This window comes from Papio anubis, chromosome 7 (genome assembly GCF_008728515.1).
Source record: "Papio anubis isolate 15944 chromosome 7, Panubis1.0, whole genome shotgun sequence".
In the NCBI taxonomy this organism is placed as follows: domain Eukaryota; kingdom Metazoa; phylum Chordata; class Mammalia; order Primates; family Cercopithecidae; genus Papio; species Papio anubis.
Window position 1 is genome coordinate 146,761,583 of NC_044982.1, and position 20,451 is coordinate 146,782,033.

General features: G+C 54.1%; 2 protein-coding genes and 1 long non-coding RNA gene across 10 annotated transcripts in view; 2 read left to right on the top strand and 1 right to left on the bottom strand.

The window, feature by feature from the left end:
* The window catches only part of PAK6 (p21 (RAC1) activated kinase 6), a 39,171-nt gene that overhangs the window by 7,601 nt on the left and 11,119 nt on the right, over window positions 1-20,451 (bottom strand). For 4 of the 7 annotated variants that reach the window (XM_017960518.3, XM_009209907.3, XM_003900761.3 and 1 more), the window contains 3 exons: window positions 16,937-17,048; window positions 4,651-4,859; window positions 3,146-3,799 (listed from right to left, as the gene is read on the bottom strand). In XM_017960518.3, the coding sequence (XP_017816007.2) occupies window positions 3,146-3,799; window positions 4,651-4,854 (858 nt within the window). In that variant the 5' untranslated portion in view covers window positions 4,855-4,859; window positions 16,937-17,048. The other 3 variants (XM_009209908.4, XM_009209910.4, XM_009209912.4) reach the window with 3 other exon arrangements.
* Window positions 13,377-15,506, top strand: LOC103885760. 2 transcript variants are annotated; one of them, XR_002523030.2, is made up of 5 exons: window positions 13,377-13,462; window positions 13,969-14,103; window positions 14,984-15,106; window positions 15,195-15,325; window positions 15,424-15,506. It is a non-coding gene; the product is annotated as an uncharacterized LOC103885760 (long non-coding RNA). The 2 variants fall into 2 exon arrangements; XR_004185193.1 differs by lacking the exon at window positions 13,377-13,462 and having other exon boundaries at window positions 13,870-14,103.
* Window positions 16,999-19,497, top strand: C7H15orf56 (chromosome 7 C15orf56 homolog). The gene is given in 4 exon segments (XM_009209913.4): window positions 16,999-17,562; window positions 17,681-17,796; window positions 17,798-17,850; window positions 17,853-19,497. Coding segments are annotated over 4 exon segments (888 nt in total). The 5' UTR covers window positions 16,999-17,076; the 3' UTR covers window positions 18,086-19,497.

The window sequence follows — 20,451 nt, forward strand, 5'->3', positions numbered from 1 at the left end:
CAGGTCCCTGTGCTGCTGCTGCTGCGGGTGCTGGCTGGGCTCAGGGCGGAGCCTGCGTCTGGAGACTGGCGGAGGGGTGGCCCAGCCAGGAGCCCAGCACCAGCAGAGTCTGGGACACAGGCTAGGGAGTCCCAGGAGCTTGCTCGGGCTTCAGCCTGGCAAGGTCGGGTCCCCAGTGTCCTTTCATTGGCTTCACTGCCTGTTCCACAGGGAGGGAGCTTTTATCAATGTAATCACAAGCAAGGATCAGATGGAACTTGTGAAGCCACACAAGAAAGGGAAAGGGGGACACGACAATGGAATTAATTAATTGTTAGGGGCTCTGGATTAATTCTGAAGTTACTCGTGACAGACCTCTTGGGAAGAAAGCCACTAGAAGAGTCATGCATACATTTACATCAATGCCTCATTTCCCGCCCTGAGCCATGGTTCTCCACTGTGGGCTCAGGGGGCTGTACTGTAAGTATCCTAAAGGGGAGAGGCCATGGCATAATATTTTTAAAAATAATAAAGCCGGCCTGGCATGGTGGCTCAGGTGCCTGTAATCCCAGCACTTTGGGAGGCCAAGGCAGGTGGATCACTTGAGGTCAGGAGTTCGAGACCAGCCTGGCCAACGTGGTGAAACCCCATCTCTACTAAAAATATAAAAATTAGCTGGGTATGGTGGAGCACGCCTGTAATGCCAGCTACTTGGGAGGCTGAGGTGGGAGGATCACTTGAACCCAGGAGGTGGGGGTTGCAGTGAGCCAAGACCGCGCCACTGCACTCCAGCCTGGGCAACAGAGGGAGATGCCATCTCAAATACTACTAATAAAGCCATTTATTGAGGGCTTAGCACTTTGACAAGTGCCTTCAATGCTGTATCTCATGTAATCCTCATAACCCTGTGGGTTGTCTGGTTGTCCTGTAGGCACTGGAACCCACGGATGCCCATGACTGCTGACTCCCCTGCTGCAATCCCACTGGTGCCATGTATCCTTGACATATATTGGAGTACACAGTGGGTGCTTAACGAATGTTTGCCCTTCTGACTCTAAGTGGAACATGTCTAAACCCTGCAAGCTCCTAACAAACTGTCTTGCCTCTTTGGCCTCTGTGACCCCAAGCCGTGTCTTCCTGTTCTCTTTAGCTAGAGAGACTCCAGGCCTCCCTGCCTGGGGCTAGGTACAGGAGCCCCGGAGTCTATACTCAGACCCTCCTGCAGCCATGCCTGGCACACTGCATGGCCTCTGTCTATACCCAGGAGCCCCGGAGTCTATACTCAGACCCTCCTGCAGCCATGCCTGGCTTTTTCATGGCCTCTGTCTGCCAGGGCGAGGTCTATACTCAGACCCTCCTGCAGCCATGCCTGGCACACTGCATGGCCTCTGTGGCCTAACTGCTGTTATGGAAGCTGCTGCGAGTGTCCAGAGTCAGCTCCAGTGCCAAGGGCTGCTGGCTTGATCTGGGAGCTCCTGGGGTAGGTGGTGGAGGAGGAGGAGGGGGAAGGCTGATGCTCCCCATCTGTGTTATTGAATTTGCTTAAGGCAGTGGTTCTTAATGGGGGTGCTCAAGTGACATTCGGCAATATCTGGAGGCATTATTAATTATTCTAACCAGGGGTACCACCAGCTTTTAGTGAGTAGAGGCCAGGGAGGCTGCTACAGTGCAAGGAGAGCGCACCACAAAGGATGGCCCGACCTGAGCGTCAGCAGTGCAGACACCGAGAAGCCCTGGCCCAGAGCAGCTCAGGGGGTCTCAGCCTTGCCATTGAGAGGTCTGGCTCCAGAGTAGCACTCTCAGAAGGTGTGTCTGAGTTGCCCAGAGGGAAACCACTGCCCTGGATTTGGAAGTATGGTGTTGTCGAGCTCAAGATAACTACCACCTGCTCCCACAAGCATGGGGGAGATTCCAGCACACCCCGCAGCAGTGGCCACGGTGAGTACTCAGTGCACTGTGCAGGGATGGACAGGCCTCCCCCATGCTGTGGAGAGCTGGCAGGAGCCCAGAAAGATGCAAATGAGTGCCCAGCCCAGTGTTGACAACCCCTTTCTCAAATCCCTAAGGCCTCCCAGCAGGACTCCTGAGACAGAGGGAGGTCAGGCTCCGATTCTCACCTTCCCAGCAGGGTGCACTGTCCTGATCTTACCTTAGTTTTCTGGCCAGGGGCACAGCCTTCCAGACACCCTGCAGCTCACAGATTCTCATGTTCCTCTCACAGGTACATCAAGCCACACCCCATGGGGATCCCAACCCACTGTCCTTTAACCTAGTAGGGGACTGGAGTGCACAAAGCCAAGACCTTTCTCTGAGTACCTCAGCTGGCAGGCAGTGACCGAGAAAGGTTGTAGTCCAGGCCATCCCCAAACCCACACCCTGTGCAGGCCACACTCACCCCACTGATGACAGGGGAGGACCCAGGCTTGTCTTAAGGCCCTCCCAGGAGGGAGGGGAGGCTCTATTACCCATGCCCCTGTCAGCAGTCGTTTCTTAGGCCTGCCTTCCACCCTCCCAGGAGGGAGCTAAAGAACAAGTGACTGCTGTGCTTGTAAAGCCTTCATATGCCAGAGTCATGAGCCAAGAGGGCCCGGGCTAGACAGGCAGCCCCAGAGTACTCCCCACCTTCCTTCTCTGACTCATTCTCCATCATGCCTGGGGTGTCTCACCCTCTCTCTGTCAGTCTCCTCCTCTGCCAAATGGGGAAGGAGGTTACTGTCACTATGGACAGGATGCTGGAGAGCCTGCAAGAAGTGAAAAGGTGCTCCACTCTGCCTGCCAAGAAATGTCACCACGGGGGCTCCCTTCACCTTTTCCTTTCTCACAAGAAAAATGCGCATCTGAAGCAGTCACGCATGCCACAAGTCGGCCTCCTGCTGCCCCCGGACAAGGCAAATCCGGCTTTTCCTATGGCCACACACTCGGGAACAAATAATGACAGAAATGGGAAACAACACAACTGCCACAGAGAAAAGAAGGAAAGGAAGGGAGGGAAGGAGGCGGCCAGCCACCCTCCTCAGAGGAGAGGTTACCGTGCACGTTTCTGCCGCCTTAGGCGGAAGCAGTCCCGGGAGCCTCTTTGCAAGTCCTCCAAGGGGAAGGCCAGGCAGGGCCTGCGCACCTACACCCACTCCCCAGTGGACACCTGCAGACCAGGCTCCTGACTCACCTTGTTCTGTGGTGGAGGGCCTGGCTTGCTGCTGCTTGGAGGGGCCGTGGCAGCAGTGGACAGGAACATGCTTCGGAATAGCCTACGCTTCAGGCTGCTCTCCTGGGTCTTAGGGCTAGGGCTGCCTTCCCCACCTGGCCTGCCTGTGGCTGAGCCCACCAGGCAGGACTGTGGCCGGGCCTCCTCAGAGCCATGCTTGGCAGCCTTCATTCCACGCCTACCAGTGGTTGTAGGGGGTGAGGCTCCTGGTGGGGAGCTCTGCAGGCAAGCACCCAGCTGCAGACAGCGCTGTGAGGCACCCTGAAATTCGGCGGGGCCCAGGGACTGTGCCTTTGCAGCCAGCCCATTGGGCAGGACCCGTGGGCTCTGTGGCTCGGGCCACGGCATCTGCTTGTGGCCTGCTGGTGTGCCCCCGTTGCAGCTGAGGTAGAGGCCATGGGGGTCAGTGCGCTCAGACTGGGGACTCTGGAGGTACATGTCTGGGTCGGTGGCCCAGTGCTCATCCCCCAGCAGCCCCAGGGACTGTGCCCGCCGCCGGCTGGTGGGACTGCGGCCGCGCAGGGTGTTGGAGCTGATGACCGACAACTTCTGGATGTCGTTGAGCAGCCCCGAGATGTAGCCATCCACTGGCACCGCGCTGCCCCGCACCACTGTCTGTAGGGGGAAGAGAGAAGTATGTGGGAGCCGCCTGATTGTGGCAGGGAGGGGCAGCCGGGAGATCAGGGTCAAGAGAATGTCCTTGGAGGCCCTGGGGAGGACTGCCTAAAGACCTTCCCTGCTGTGTCGTCCACCCATTAAGTTTTCCATAATTGATCAGGGCCACTGTGGGTCCCACCTGTGCTGGATGCAGGGATGCGGGGAGAAGGCCCAGCATCGGCAGAGCAGATGGTGAGTGCCATGGGGCTGCATCCGGCATGCCCAGGGCTGTGGTCGGCTGGGCCAGGGAGCTGAGGCTCAGGGGGCGGGGCTCCATTCTCTAGCTCCACGGGTGGCTGGGAGAGAGGTGCCCAGCCCACTGAGGAAAAGAGACCAGGCCAGGGGGCTGCTCCACACACACTGGCGTCGTGGCCTCCAAACCCTGATAGGGCCCCTGATCCCAACTTCTGCCAGGCTCTTGGGTCTACTAGTCCTGACCCTCACAACTAAAATTCTCCTGGTCTGGGAGAGCCCTCGGTCCCTATGGGGCTGCAGGTCCAAATATTGAATGGGACATGTCCTAAAAGACTATTCGTTGTCATCTGAAATATCAATGCAATTGAGCATCTTACATTTTCATGTGCTGAATCTGGCAACCCCACCACCCTGCAGAGGGGGTCTTCCCAGGCTCCTTCACCCTGGCTTACCCAGGGAGAGAATGGCAGGCTGACAGGCAGGGAGTTAAAATGGCTGGTGAATTGATAGCTGTGAAGTAGGTGGTTCCTCCAGGGGCCTTTCTGAAGTTTAGCCAGGCATGGTTGTCTGTGCACTGGGAGAGGCTGAACCTCATCCCTGCCTGCCCCTCTTACCTTCATGGGCTGGAGCTGCACCCGTGTGATTCGCGAAGGGTCCACCACGGGCTTGGGGCGCCGCAGTGTGTCCAGGATGTTCTGCCATTGTGGGGGAAGGCCCACAAACTTGCCTTCTTTGGGGTCGAAGGAGGTGTGGACACGGTGCTGGAAGTTCTGTGGGGCTGAGATCTCAGGGCGTTTCTTCTTTTTCTTGCGGAACATGGTGCCTGTAAAGGTAGAGTCAGGTCGAGCTCCTGCAGGAAAGAGGGGTGGCTGCAGCAGGGCTGGGGCACCAGGCTCAGGCTCCCTCCCCTCCCCCAGCAAAGCTCCCCTAGAAGCCTAGGGCTTCCCTCCACCTTCATCTCTGCTTCCTCAAGGAAATGGCTGGCTCCCAGCAGAACAGTCCCAGAAACAACAAAAGCGCCATAAATAAGCCAATGCAGACTATAAACAAGGAAAAGGTGTCTTCTTGTCTGTGCCAAGTCCCCTGCAAGCAGGCAGACTCGGGGTGTGTGTTTTGATAAAATCCAAAGCCCATTACAAGTATCATTCCACTGTCAACGAATTTTAAAAAGGGGGAAAGAGGGAGGAAAGTTAGCAAGCTTGTTTTATGAAACGAGTATGACCTTGATTCTTAAAACCAGATAAGGAGAGTACAAGAAAGGAAAATTTGACTCAATATCATTTAGGAACATAACTATGAAAATCTTAAACAAAACTGTCACATTGACTCCAACAGTATATTAAAGTTATTTTTTTGTTGGCTTTTTGTTTTTTTTATTACAACTCAGCTTTGTCCCAGGATGGCTGAACCTGTTAATATGATACATTAATAAAAAACCAACCAGCTGATCACAGACATGCCGCCTGGGCTGGGAGTATTATGCATCAGGGAGCCCCCAAAGGGCCTTCACGATTACCAGGTGCTTTACCTCAATTCCAGAAAGGCCTTGAGCCAAGAGGATAGCCTGGGGTGGGTGAGGAGCAGCTAACTTAGGGGTAAAGCTCCCCAGAGAAGGCAGAGAGCACCACCTCCCCTTGACACTCCTCTCTGGTGTTGGAGCTCTATGTAAAACATCACCTGGGCCGGGCATGGTGGCTCATGCCTGTAATCCTAGCACTTTGGGAGGCCGAGGCAGGTGGATCACCTGAGGTCAGAGTTTGAGACCAGCCTGGCCAACATGGTGAAAACCTCTCTTGACTAAAAATACAAAAAAATTAGCTGGGCCTGGTGGCATGTGCCTGTAGTCCTAGATACCCATGGGGTTGAGGGAGGAGAATTGCTTGAACCCAGGAGGCTGAGGTTGCAGTGAGCCGATATTGCACCCCTGCACTCCAGGCTGGGCAACAGAGTGAGACTCTGTCTCAAAAATACAAACAAAACAAAAACACTTAACCTGCAATCAAGCCTGTGTCCCGTGCCTTGCTGATTCTGGCTTTGCCTAAGGTCGTGCTGAGCTCCATCCACAGATGTGACACAGGCTTGCAATGGATAGTGTGGGTAGATCTGAGAGCGGGGAACTGGGGGCCTGGGAAGGGGAGGGACACTTCCAAAGGGCTGCTCTAGTTTTGCCTTCAGGGGAGCCCGGGACCTGGGATCACATGTTGATGGCAGACAGAGTCAGGGCTGCCACTTGAATGCTTTCGGATCTGAAGAGGCTCAAAACAGCTCACTGGGTTCTTATGTATCTGAAAAGGTCACTTCCAGGCTTCAAGAAACAAACTGAAACGTGATTCTTGAACTGAATGCTTAGATTACTCATCCACCCGAAGATCTGGAGTGCAGGGCCATCGTGTTCTCTTTCAGCTCCTCCTCTGGAAACAGCATTTTCCTAGTCATTTTGGCAGGTTCTGAAGGAGGTCGCAGACCTGGGAGGCAGCTGGCAGAAAAGCAGGGACCCTGGACAGCCAGTGGTTCCCCACTAGGAATTCACCGTGCATGACTCAATCAGAACCCACGTCACATCTCAGTGTCAGTCGTGCTGCTGGGTCTGAGGTTCGGGAGTCCACCAGACACTCCCTAGAGGCAGAGACCAAGCACTTTGCAACAAAATAAACTGTGTGAGTTGCAGGTGAGTTGTAGGGAGTCTCCCACTAATTTGGAGAGACTTTGAACAAGTTACCGAAATGATCTGAGCCAGTGGGGTTAATGAAACACAGCTCATAGGGTTTAGGGTGTGTGAAGTAAGCAGAGTCCCCATACATGATGGCTGTTTCTCTTGTGATGTCACCTCTCCTTGTATCCCTGGCTTGAAGGCCCTCCATACACTGGCACTTGGGCAGATACAAGTCTGGGAGTAACACCAAACGACTTTCTGCTTAGACTTACCAATCAAAGGGGTCATGCCTGATGTCAGGGGTCTGGGACCTGGGGACCTTGCCATATATACATCATGGCTTGGTAAAATTTGTCCTCCTCCCTTTTGGCCTTTGCCTTTTTTTTTTTTTTTTTTTTTTTCCTAGAAGGAGTCTTGCCGCCCTCTCGCCCAGACTGGAGTGTAGTGGCATCATCTGGACTCACTGCAACCTCCATCTCCCAGGTTCAGGTGATTCTCTTGCCTCAGCCTCCTGAATAACTGAGATTACAGGCACCCACCACCATACCTGGCTAATTTTTGTATTTTTAGTATAGACGGATTTCACCATGTTGGCCAGGCTGGTCTTGAACTTCTGACCTCAAATGATCCACCTGCCTTGGCCTCCCAAAGTGCTGAGATTACAGCCTTTGCCTTTTGCTACAGAAGAGTCTTTATTCAGCAGGTCTATTCCCCCAGTCTCTTGGACAGACCTGCTATCCCTGGATTAGTTGAGCTGCCTGTTGTGCCCTCCTCCCTAGCTCTGTGAAGTCTTCTGGAGGTGCAGGGACACAGACTGCAGCTGAAGAAGAGCTGGCGAATTCGTCCCCCACCACCCCCCCCAGAACACCCCCCCCCCCCAACTCCCCTGCCCCTCCCATGCACTCAGCTTTTGCTCTGGGGATGCACAGGGAGAGCATCTTTAGCAAATGGTCTCAGTGACTCTGGGGGCCTCTCCTGAGTCCACTCTAATAGCGAGCCATTCCGGAACAAGTTCTTCTCAGAGGCGGCAGGGAGGCTGGAGAAGAAAGGACAGCCCAGAGGCTGTCCCAGCGCCAGGAGTGGTGATGGTGAGGGTAGGAGTCGGCAGAAGCAATCAGCTGAGCTCAGGCTTTGGAGGCTAGGGAGTAGAGCTTTAGAAACCAGAGGCCATCACTTAGCTCTGGAAAATCAACCACCTAAAGGGAGGCTGCCAGGACTCATTTGAAATGTGAGGCCAACACTGCGTGGGACAACATGACTGTGTAAGTAGGAAATGCGGAAGAATCTACATAAAACTGGGATTAAGGGAGTGAATTTAAAAGGTCCTTGATTCAAGGACTATATATATATAAGTCAAAAAGAGATATATATATCTTTTTGAGATGGAGTCTTGCTCTGTTGCCTAGGCTGGAGTGCAGTGATCTCGACTCACTGAGAACTCGCCTCCCGGGTTCAAGAGATTCTCCTGCCTCAGCCTCTCGAGTAGCTGGGACTACAGGCATGCATCTACACACCCAGCTCTACTTTCTGTATTTTTAGTAGAGATGGGGTTTTACCATGTTGGCCAGGATGGTCTTGATCTCTTGACCTTGTGATCCACTCACCTGAGCCTCCCAAAGTGCTGGGATTACAGGCGTGAGCCACCGTGCCTGGCCTCAAGGTCAATATTTTAAAAAATCAACTGGATTTCTACACACCAGTAACAACATAAAATTTATTTTTTTTTTTTTTTTTTTAAATTCTTTTTTTTGAGACAGAGTCTCACTCTGTCACCCAGGCTGGAGTACAGTGGCCGGATCTGCGGCTCACGGCAGCTCCGCCTCCGGGTTCCTGTCATTCTCCCCTGCCTCAGCCTCCCGAGGTAGCTGGGACTGCAGGCCCGCCACCTCGCCGGCTAGTTTTTGTATTTTTTAGTAGAGAGCGGGGTTTCACCGTGCCAGGATGGTCTCGATCTCCTGACCTAAGTGATCCACCGGCCTCCCAAAGTGCTGGGATTACAGGCTTGAGCCACCGTGCCCGACCCAACATAAAAGAATTTTACAAAGGGCCAGGCGCGGTGGCTCGTGCCTGTAATCAGAGAACTTTGGGAGACCATTCGGGCACGAATCACTGGGTCGGGAGAATCCCGAACCATCCTAACAAATATAAAATACAAAACGATGGCGGAGCCTGGTGGTAGTGCCTGTAGTCAGCTCAGAAATAATTAATGTTTGACCGAGCTTGCGAATAATGAATCATCTGCTACGCAACCTGGTGAAAGTGAACTCTGTCTAAGAAAAAAAATTTTTTTAAAAAGATACCATTTTACATTAAAAATACAAAATATCTAGAATAAATCTAACAAAAAGATATACAAAGTCCTTATATTGGAAAATACAAAACATTATTAAAGATATTAAAGAATGTTCATAGATTAGAAGATTCAATACTGTAAAAATGTCAATTATTCCCAAGTTAACCTGCAGATTTACTTAAATCTCAAACAAAATCCCAGCATATTTCCTTTGGTAGAAATTGATAAACTGATTCTAAAATGTATACAGAAACATAAAGAACTAGGAATAGCCAAGACAATCTTAACAAACAAAATTGGAGGATTATACTAAATAGATACTAAGTTTATTATAAAGTTACAATCATCAATTTAGTATGGAATTGGCAAAAAGACTGACAAATAGACCAATGGAACAGAAGAGAGAATCCAAAAATAGACCCACTCTTTTGAGGTCATTTGATTAATGACAAAGGTGACCCTGCAACATGCTGGGGGAATGGATGATCTTTTTAATAAATGTAGTTGAAATAATTTGATATCTGCATGGAAAAAAAAATGAATCTGGAAGAATGAGCTCGTATCGTACTCCGAAATTATGCAGACAGATCACAGACCTCAGTGTGAAAGGTAAAATAATAAAGCCGGTGGGAGTGATGGCGGGCACCCGTAGCCTGGCTGTCCCTTCCCTCAGGTCCAGTGTGGTCATTCCGAGGGGCCTGGTTTGGTGGGCTCTCCTGGAGCCCACAACCTGCTGGGGCCTGAACCTGTCCACACTGATACGTCCCAGACACAAATTAAACGATCAAGGTTTTCTTTGCCCAAAGTGGAATTCTTGATGATATAGATTAGGGGTAGGGGATTTCTAAAGATTTTGCCTATGGTAATTTGTCAATGCAGTGTGAATACAGTGGCTATTTGAAGGAAATATATCAAAATATTAGTTGTCCCATTTTCCCTGGTGGGGCTACAGGTGATTTCCTTCTATCATATCTTTCTACTCTTTTTCTAAGTTTTCCTTAAAGATGACGGATTGCTTCTCTTAAAAAAAAACTTTTTTTTTTTTTTGAGACAGAATTGTATTCTGTTGCCCAGGCTGGAGTACAGTGGTGCAATCTTGGCTCACCGCAACCTCTGCCTTCCAGGTTTAAGTGATTATCTTGCCTCAGCCTCCTGAGTAGCTGGGACTACAGGCACCCACCACCACGTCTGGCTAATTTTTGTATTTTTAGTAGAGATGAGGTTTCACCATGTTGACCAGACTGGTCTTCAACTCCTGACCTTAGGTGATCCACCCGCCTCAGCCTCCCAAACTGTTGGGATTACAGGCGTGAGCCACTGCGTCCGGCCGAAAACAAAGTATTTTTAAATACAGAGAAGAGTGATCCATGGAGACTGAGTGCCTAAGAGACGCTCGCCCACCTGAATGGGAGCAGTGTTGCCCTGGTCATCGTGAGTGAATCATCCAGGACAAAACATGCCGTGACTCTCCTCAGCATCAGGCCACGTCCTCAGAGCACACCCACCTGGTCAGCCAGGGCCTCCACCTGCCATTTCCAGGGCTCCTTTTCCCATCCATATCTCCAAGGCCGCCAGGCTGACGGAGGCAGGTGCTGCACCAGCCATGAGGCCCCAAGGTTAAGTCAAACAGGCCATGCCAGCTGTTACCTGTCACCCCTCCAGCATCTCCATCAGCACGCAATTCATCTAGAGGAGCAGCTTTCCTTCAAGAAGACACCAGGAGGAGGGAGGAGGAGGACTTTCCCTCAGACAGCCAGACCCTGCCATTTCTCCTGCCTCGCTTGAAAGAAGTGATGTGAGCCTAAGACCCTGAAGTGGCAACAAGCAGAGCGGGGCGGCCAGCTCGGGCACAGCCCCAGCCCCAGCCCCTCCTGGCTGACACCTCGCCCTAACACAGGGGAGGCAGGCCACACTAAAGACTCCACCTCAGGCTGGAAATGCACCGCCGTGTGTGAGGACTGCTTTGAACTTCCCTCTTCTGGATGTCTGCGGACATCTTCCTGCTGGCTGACTCGTAACTGCATCGGGGGGATGCCCAGGGGTGGGAGGGAAGGGCCCAGCCCAAACCAGTTCAAGAAGGAAGCTCCCCTGCTGTGGGGCTTCCTCCAGCCGGAGCCTGGCCAGTGGGGCCAACAGTTCCTGGCACAGGCTTTCTGAAGGAAATGCTGCTACTTCCAGTAAACCAGAGGGCAGAGCTGGTGGACAGTTCAGGGAGCCGAGGGCAGAGCTGGTGGACAGTTCAGGGAGCCGAGGGCAGAGCTGGGTGGGCTGAAGGGAGCCGAGAGCTGGTGTGGACAGTTCAGGGAGCCGAGGGCAGAGCTGGTGGACAGTTCAGGGAGCCGAAGGCAGAGCTGGTGGACAGTTCAGGGAGCCGTGCACCTGGGGTCGCTGAGGAGCGGGACAGTGGTGTTGGAGGAGCAGCAGTCTCAGACACAGAAAGGGAAGGAACTTTTCTTGAGTACCTATTATGTGCCAAGCCCCTTCCGAGAGTTAACTCATTTAATCCTCACAGCGACCCTGAGAGGAGGAATTGTTATCCACAAATCCAGATGTGGCTCAAAGAGGTTCAACAGCTTGCCTGAGGGCGCAGAACCAGGAAATGACCGAGTTGAGGTTTGAACCCAGATCTGATTCCAGAGCCCCTGCTCCGTCCACCATGCTCACCCCAGACTGAGTTGGCTGTGGTTCTTCTCCCTCCCTGGAGGTCTTTATGAACAGAAGCGGGTGAGATATGGTGGGAGATGTAGGACAGGGCTGGCCCCTCCAGGGAAGGAACCTGCTAAGTTCTTTCCTGGGCTGACCTGTGAGTCAGAGGCCACGGGGCCTGGGGCCGTCCGAACTTGCAGGCTGACCCTTACCTTGCAAGGAACCAGGTGTTTTTCCACCCAGCAAGGGGTGAGTAAAATGTTTCCAAGAGGTGATGGTGGGGGCTGTGATGGTCAGGGGCTGGCATCTGGGAAAAGCTACAGAGACAGCAGGCGTGTGTTCTCTCCAGCACAGGGTGCGCCCACAACCCCTCTGCAGGGGCTCAGCCTGACGCCGGAACTTAGGAACACCAAGCCCAAGGCAACCTGCAGCCTTGGCTTGAAGTGGGGTAAGTTTTGTGGCAGACACTGCTGTTCCGAGGAGACAAGGGGATTCCCAGAGCACGGCACTGAGGCCTGGCTGGTCTAGTGTCCACAGCTGAGAAAAGCAGCTGCACTGTGGGGGGGCAACCCTGTGGGGGGGCAACCCTCCCTAACAACGTCTCCTCCCTGGAGAGGAGACATCCCTGTGCCGGGCCCTGGGATGCCAGGGCCACCAGAGCCATCAGGGCCCCACAAATGCAGGGTGGCACTACAGAGGATGAGTCTGCCTTTAAACCTCAAGCCAGAGCGTGGGCATTCAAATGAGCGTCGCTGTGCGAGGCAGACCCCTTGGGAATGTACCTGCCTGTTTCAAACATGCTCTGGTATTTCCAGAACTCCTCTTTGGGAACTGCCTTTGGGGCCGTTGTGAGCCCACCTCAGCTGTCCTCCTAACCCGTCACCCCACTTTTCACCAGAAGTGGTGGTATCCCACGTGGTCACCCACCTGGCCCTCCAGACCTGGCCTAGGGTAAGTTTGGGCTGTTTGCACATATTGAGTCCCTTTCAAGGAAAGGACACAGCCCACCGAAGGGATTCCCAAGAACGTGCTGAGGCTGGGAAGCTGGCTTCCAAAAAGTGAGTCTAAAGGGGTTTGCAGCCACCTGGAGGGGTCAGCACTGGGTTGGCTGTGTAAGTGCTGGGATTGCCAGGAAGCTGTTAGAAATGAAGCTGGTGGAATTCCCTGCCATTTCCGGGTGACTGGGAAGAGAGGAGGCTGCTGCCTAGTGGGCCAGCTCCTGGGTTGCTGAAGGTGCCAGGGAGTGAGAGGGAGGTGTCATGCCCCGGCTTTCTCACAGCGAGGGCTCAAGGCTTATCAGGGCTCAAGTCCTGAGCCACAAGGCCGAGCGCCGGTTCAGTGTGGACCTTGGGCTTGGTGTTCCTAAGTTCCAGCCTGTGACCTTGGCCTACTTGCCTTCTGTAGCCCTCGGCATTTTTGTAGGTGACAAGGGATGGATTAATTCACCTCTGCCAGCTTCTCCAGGCACAGTGAGGGGGAGCATCTGTTCCTGCTCACGGAGGAACTTTGGGTATTTCTCATGGTCGTCACTCAGGAAACGCCTAGCGTAAGTTGTAAGCAGCAGGCTCTGGGCTGAGCATTTCACACATGTGATCTCCTCGCCACAAGCCTGTGAGGTAGCACTAGTACTGTCTCCATGATGCAGAGAAGGAGAGACGAAGTTACTTGTTCAAGCCGAGAGGCAAAGAAGGGGCAGCCACGAGTCTGACCCAGAACCGGATGTGAACTTGGCTGCAGTGGCCATCTGCTCCTACCACCACCCTCTTTTATTCTCAGGCCCACCCAAGACACTTTGGGGAAGGGCCTATCCTAGAATCACAGCCCCAAGACAGAGGTGAGCCCCCTGAGTGCTACAAAACTTAGGCAAGTACCCGACTACCATCACCATCTTGTCTGAGTGGCCTCCAGAGGACCCTGTCACCTCCAGGGCTGGTCCTGACGCCCTGAGACCTGCAGCAGCGTTTCTTGACCTCTTCGTAACCCCCTTTGGGAACTGTCGTCCCACACACATTCTGACAGGTGACAGGCCTCACCCAATCCCTTGGCTGAGAATTACTGTGAACAGAAGACAGTCTTTCACTGGACTATTCTCATTGGCCAGAAGGATTTTTCTCAAACTTTACTTTCAGAAGTTTGTTTAAAAAAAAAAAATTTTTTTTTTAGAGACAGAGTCTCGCTCAGTCGCCCAGGCTGAAATGCAGTAGCGCGATCAGAGCTTACTGCAGCCTCGAACTTCTGGCCTCAACCCACCCTCCCACCTCAGTTGCTTGAGTAGTTAGGACTAGAGGAGCACACCACCGTGCCCAGCTGGGAAATCATACTATTCCTTTATTCAAACAGCATCTGTTATGGACCTACTCTACTCCAGGCTCTGGGGACCATGGTAAACGAGAGGAAATCCTCACTCCTGTGCGGTTGTTTGCGTCTTCCAAACAGATGGTGCTCTAGGCCAACCTTCTGCAGCCAGAAGAGATGGTAATGCAAGATCTGTGGGGCTTCTGACGGGGTCTGACCTTCCCCTCAGCCCAAATTTCAGCCCCTCTGGTATTCCCAACAGGAGGCTGCCCGCCCTCTGCTAGAACTCATTCAGCGATGAAAAGTTCCCCCTGCAGCCCCTGCCTTCTGTCCCCTCTGTCCCCTCGCTGATCCTTACGTGGAGCTGAACTCTGTCTCACCTCAGCCTCCACTGGGGTCCGAGTCTGCCATCTGCTCCTCTTCACGTGACTCGAGAGTCAGGAGAGGCGGCACCCCAGCACCCTATCCTGGCCCCCAAAATACACGGAGGAAGGACATTTCATCTGCTTTTCTGCTCAGCTGTCACCTGCAGGGGAGGAGGGTGCTAGACGCAGGTTGTGGCCCTCATGTGGATGCCCACAAGCTTCAGGCAACCTGCCCAGGGTCACTATGCTGAAGTGCGGAGAGGCCCTGGGAGGATGCGCAGGACCCTGAAGCCCTGCTGTCCCACTTGAGGGACCCAGAGAGATGCAGCATGGGCCAGGGCAGAGAGCATGACACGTAACCTGTCCAAATGTTTGGGCTGCCTGCCTCTGTCACCATTCCCATACCACTGGCCCCAGTGAATCCCCAGAGGAGAGATAATGGGCTGCTGTTTAAAAGAATACAATAATACAGCTCGTTCAGTCGCTTGTGTCAACACTCCAGCTGAATGAGCGGCTGAAGAGCAGGCCGGCCAGCCAAGGAAGGTCAATATTGACTCAGGCCCTCCTCCTGGGCCCAGCTTCAGCCTGCACAGACAGTGCTGCGGTCCAGCAGCAGCTCAGGCCACACCAGCCCTCTGACCTCCGTTTACTGTACCTCGAATCCCAACCCTTGCCTATCCCCTCCTGCTGCACAGCACTGGGCTTTCCTGGGCGTGCGGTTATTTCTAAGGCAAGACCTGAAGAATGGCTTCCTGGGAGGGCTGCAAGCCAGGAACCTTCTCACTACCCCAGATTCTCAACAGCCTCTGCACACAAAGGTCTGAGTCTTCAGCATGGGGTCCTCAATGCCTAGGTAGAAGGAACCTCTGGCATCCCTAATCACAAGATTGCCTTTTTTTCCTATAGCCCTTAACTTTCCAGACCTCTACTTCACCTCCTTATACGCACAACACCACTGTGAGTTGGGCTGAACCTGCTGGGCCCATTTTAAAGAAAGCAGGGAGCTAGAGACAGGAGGAGGAGGTAAGAAAAGAAAGGTATGCTTATAAAGTGCCCACCAGGAGAGACTGTGCTAGGTGCTTTTTATTAGTGTATTTAATGGCTAATTGTAGCTACTGCAAGCTCTGTTTTACAGATGAAGAAACTGAGCCTCAGAGAGAAGTAACTGTCCAAGACATTAAGTGTGGAGCTGGGATTCAAAGTCAGATCTCTCCGACTCCAAACTCCAGGCTCATCCACAATGCCCAGTGCCCAGAGAAGTCAAATGACCTGCCCTGGATCACACAGGTATGCAGAGCAGAGGTGGTACTGGAAGCTCAAGCCAGAGGCTCCCTTTGTCCCAGGCAACAGTTGAGGTTCCAGGGTCACCCATGAACACATGAACATGTGTGACATGCAGGGGATGCTGCTGTTTCTGATGCCCAAGCCAGATCCTCTTCCAGAAATGGCCCCTTTCCTCGGTCACCGCAAGGTCCAGAGACCCTGAATTAGGGTCTCTCACTACTCGCCCTCCAAGGACCCCTACCTTTACTTTATTCCTATTGCTTTGCTCTAATACCCTCTGACAATAGCTTGCCGAACAGGCAGACTGCCCTCAAAGCTCTCCAGGATGGGAGAACTCGGAGTGATTTAGCCCTTCCCAACATAACAGCTGGAGGCTGATGAGGCAGTTACTCCCCACAACCGCCTTATGAGGAAGGCATTCGCATTCCCATTTTACAGATGAGGCCATTTATAAGTTCGTAGAGAAGTGAAGCAACTTGTCTATCGAGTCAAAGGCAAAGTCTGGATGGATTCAAACCCCACTCTCTGTGGTTCCAAATGTGTCTTTGGCCACTGTCCTATATACCATGTAGAATTCATGGCATTGCAGGCTGACTCTTAACCTTGCATGGAATCAGGCGTTTTTTTACCCAGTGTGGCAACCTATGCCACACCAGCCACGAAAAATGAGCATGGATACAGACCTGAGCCCCTCTGCCCCCTTCACCCAGAAAAACGAGTCAGAAAAGCCCCCGCTCCCCCCAAACAAAAACAAAAACACCAGAACGGGGCAAGATACAGAAAATGCAACCCTGGGAGCTCTTCATGGCTTAGCCTCCAGTGCTCCTAGCAGCACCTGCACTCCAGATCGGATGCCGCCTGAGCAGGTCTGGAGACCTGGGGAATGAGCAGTGGGCTGGGATGTGTGGAGCCGCAGCTTCACCTGTGACTCCTGCAGGAGTCTCCCGCGGCTGCCTCCCACCCTGCCCTGCACAGCCACTGGACCTGCCACCACCCTTCCTGTTTGGGAACCTCTTCCCCAGCATGAATTCCCTGCACTCTGCCGCGGTGACACCCTCACCCAGGACTGGCATCAGACCTGATGGCAATCAGACCTGAAGATGGGCCCGGGGGCAGGGCGGGCCATTTGAGGCCTTGACGTCTACCAGTCTACCGTTGGGCCATGGGGCAAAGTGGTGGACGTGACTTAACATGCACCCACTAAGGATCGAGAGACGGCACTTGGAAGGGACCACCTCCGCTGCCTAGCAGTACCAGGAAGGAGCCAGCCCAGGAGGACCACCTGCCTTCCCACCGTCCCTCCCTGCCTGCTCTTCAAAATGGGTGCAGAAGGCTCTAGGGCCGGGGGCCGCTCGTTCACTCACCTTCCGGCGCCTTCCGCCTGTTCCCCGAGACTCCTCACCCGCTCTGGACCGCTCTCTTAGGCGCTGAGGCGAGGGAAGACCTGGGACCTTCCTGGGCCAGTCCTCCGCAGGCCTGCGCGGAAACAGATCAGAAATGCTTTATGGCCAATGTAGCAAGTGTTCCCGCGGGTGTTGCGACTGGCTGGCGTCCAGGCGTTGGGAACCGCCCCGCGCCCGCCTCCCGACTGAACTCCTGGCTCAGGTGCAAGAGGCGGCAGCCTCCTTGCGGGGCTCACGGGGAGAAGGGGACGTTGGGCGCAGCACCGCTTCCGGGGCGGCCCCTCTCCCGCCGCACTCCGACCTGGCGCGGCCACCCGGGTCGCAGGCCCCACTGCTGCGCCCTCTCGGGGACGCGAATGCCCCGCGCCGGGCGGGCGCCCGCGGAGGGAGGTCCCGCTCCAGGGGCGCGGAGCTCCAGATGCTTACGCCCAAGGTCCCTCGCCTGGCGCCGGCTGGTCCCGAACTTCGGGGTATGGGCACCCAAGAAGGGGGCCGCGCGTCTTGGGAGGCCTGTCCTCTCGCCGCGACCCTCGAGGGCAGCCGGGGCACCCACCTGCGGAGCGGGAAGCCCAGGAACGCTCGAAGAGGCCGTGGGAGCCGGGCCCGCCCTCCGCGGGAGGGACCTCGGCGCGGGAACGCCGAGGAGGGGCCGCGCTTACACGTTGGTGCAGCGCCGGCTTCACCTGGCCGCGGTTTTGATTTCAGGGTGTGGCCTCAGGTAGGACGCGGCGGCGAACCCAGAGCGCGGGAGAAGTTACCGAGGGTAGCTGGGGCCTTGGCCAGGTGCCCCTCTGCCCGAGGGGCGCCCCGCTGCCTAACTCTCCCTCCACCTGCTTGACCCCAGCTCCTGCCCGCCCTTCGCCTCCGGGCCCTGGGGGGCCACTGCCGCGGGGACCTGCCTGCGGCTCCACGGCCCGGTGGCCGCCTCGCGGAGACCCGACCCGGAGAACCAGCTGGGTGCCGGCTGTGTGTAATCACCTGGCTCACTGGCATCGCAGATGCACGCTCCAGAGCCGCGGGCCGACTCTCCTTTGTCGCGGGGCCGCGTGTGCCCACCCACACATCCTGGAGAGCCCACGCGGAAGTCCGAAAACCTGTCACCTTGAATGATCTGTCCCATGTGGACAGGGCCCCAAGACTGTGCTGAGGTAGCCCCTTGCACAGGCAGGAAAGTGGGATTTAAGGGATTCGAGTTCCCTTGTCAGACCTTGCGCAGTCCTGAGTCCTGAGGACTTTCTAGCCTGAGAGTCCTAGGGCAGGAGACCCGCACTCCAGACGGCTGGGGCCTGTTCCGGAGCTCTCCGCCTGTGATTTTGTTCCAGAGTCGGCATCCCCTGCTTGTCCTCAGCAGTCCCTGCCTAAGATCAGAATGGCCATTCCAAGGGGCTCACTCCTGGCTGCCCCCGTGCCATGTTTCTTTTGGGGTACCGGGTGTTTTCTATATTGGGGGAAGGGACAGGGATCACCTGTCCCTTCCCCAAATAAAGAAGTGAGAAGACCTTTGCTCTCCTTGTCTTGGGCCCCCAGGGAGAAGATGTGTGCTCTTCTCTCCGAGTGCTGAGTGCTGAGTGCTGAGGAGGTTCTGGCTTGGAAACGCAGTACATGTGGCCTCTAAATGGCTGCCCTCAAGTGGTGGCTGGGTGACTGCCAGTGTCACAGAGCGGGGACCAAGGACAGTGCAGGGATTTAAAAAATCATTGTTGGGCACCTCAGACTTCAATGATTAACTGAGGTCACTATGGTCACTTATTTTTGTTCACTGATTCTTCAGACGTATCAATGCTACTCATGGCTCAATCTTTTGCATTACAGGCTGTATTGGTTACACACAGTTTACTCTAAGGCACCCATCAAATAGAGCTCAGGCAACCCGTGGGAACCTGCCAGCCCCAAACAGGTCTGTACTCTGTGTGGCTGCACCACAAGCCCAATGCCCTCTGCTTTCCTTGGAAAAGCATGGTGCCAGGTGCAGATGCTGGCCCTGTATGCCGTGGGACAGTGGTGTGGGAGCAGACAGTGGTGTGGGAGCCAGCCAGCTAACCGTAGGTCCTCGCTGCCATCCCCAACATCCCCAACACAATATTTATATTTAGTTTCTGTTCTCCTCCCCTTACTCCGTCGTCTTCTCCTCCTCCTCTTTGTGTCTTTCCCACGCGAATTCTTTCTCTTTCCTCTGACTGGACAATACTGTAGGCCTGACCCGCTTAGACAAACTCTGACCTCCTGTGGTCACCCAGGAAGCTGACTGCTAGGCCTCGGATGAGGGGGCAGTGGGAGGGGGACCAGGTGATACAAGAATGGCTCCCCCAACAGATGAGTTACCAAGGACATGGGTGCACTGGCCGAATGCTGGCTGCAGAAGCGGAATGTGCTGCGTGGAGGTGGGAGAGATTGGTTGCTGAGGATTTGAAAGGAACCATGAACCAAAGCTAGAATGAAATGCATTATATTGTCTAACCTAGAATTGATACCCTAAATTATTTTTACTGATTCATGAATGCACATGCAAATTATTTTCTTTTTTTTTTTTTTTTTTTGGAGTGGAGTTTTTCCTTTTTCACCCAGGCTGGAGTGCAGTGGCCGATCTCAGCTCACTGCAAGCTCCGCCTCCCGGGTTTACACCATTCTCCTGCCTTAGCTTCCCGAGTAGCTGGGACTACAGGCGCCCGCCACCTCGCCCAGCTAGGTTTTTGCGTTTTTTTAGTAGAGACGGGGTTTCACTGTGTTAGCCAGGATGGTCTCAATCTCCTGACCTCCTGACCTCGTGATCCACCGGTCTCGGCCTCCCAAAGTGCTGGGATTACAGGCTTGAGCCACCGCGCCCGGCCAAATTATTTTCTTTTACTGCAAATGCCTTATATACCCAAATCACAGCTCCAAGCAGTACTTTTGAACAGAACTACAATGAAGTATGAATGTTAGAATATTACCAGAAATGAGCTGGTATTTAATTTGGTTTGAATCCAGGCTTAGGTGTCCTAGAATGGCTACTAGCCAAGTCCCATCCTCACCCTATAGAGAGTAACTCTAGGAAACCCTGGGTTCCTCCTACCCCTTGGGAGCTACAGTGGGTTTGGGGCCTTGAGAGAGGCAGAGGGTCAAGTTAGACTGACCAAGGAGGTAATGAGTCCCCCATCACTGGAGGTATTCAAGAATAACTGTCAGTCAGGTAGGCCAGAGAACTGGATACAAGACTACACTAGGGAATCCCTGAGGTCCATCACAACACCAGTTTTTTGCACTTCCAGTCTCATCTACGTGAAGTTCAGCTGCACTGGGTTGCACGCCCCCCCCCCCATTGCCACCCCCCTCCCCACACATTGAGACAGCTGGGGATCCACACTGAATCGTCCATTCAGGGTAGGTCCTGAGTGATTAATTCCTGTGTGTGACTCTTCCCCTTCTCTATTCTTCTCTGATCCATGCCCAGCTCAGCCCTGCCCAGGAGGAAAGGGCAGAACAACAGCACGGGAAGC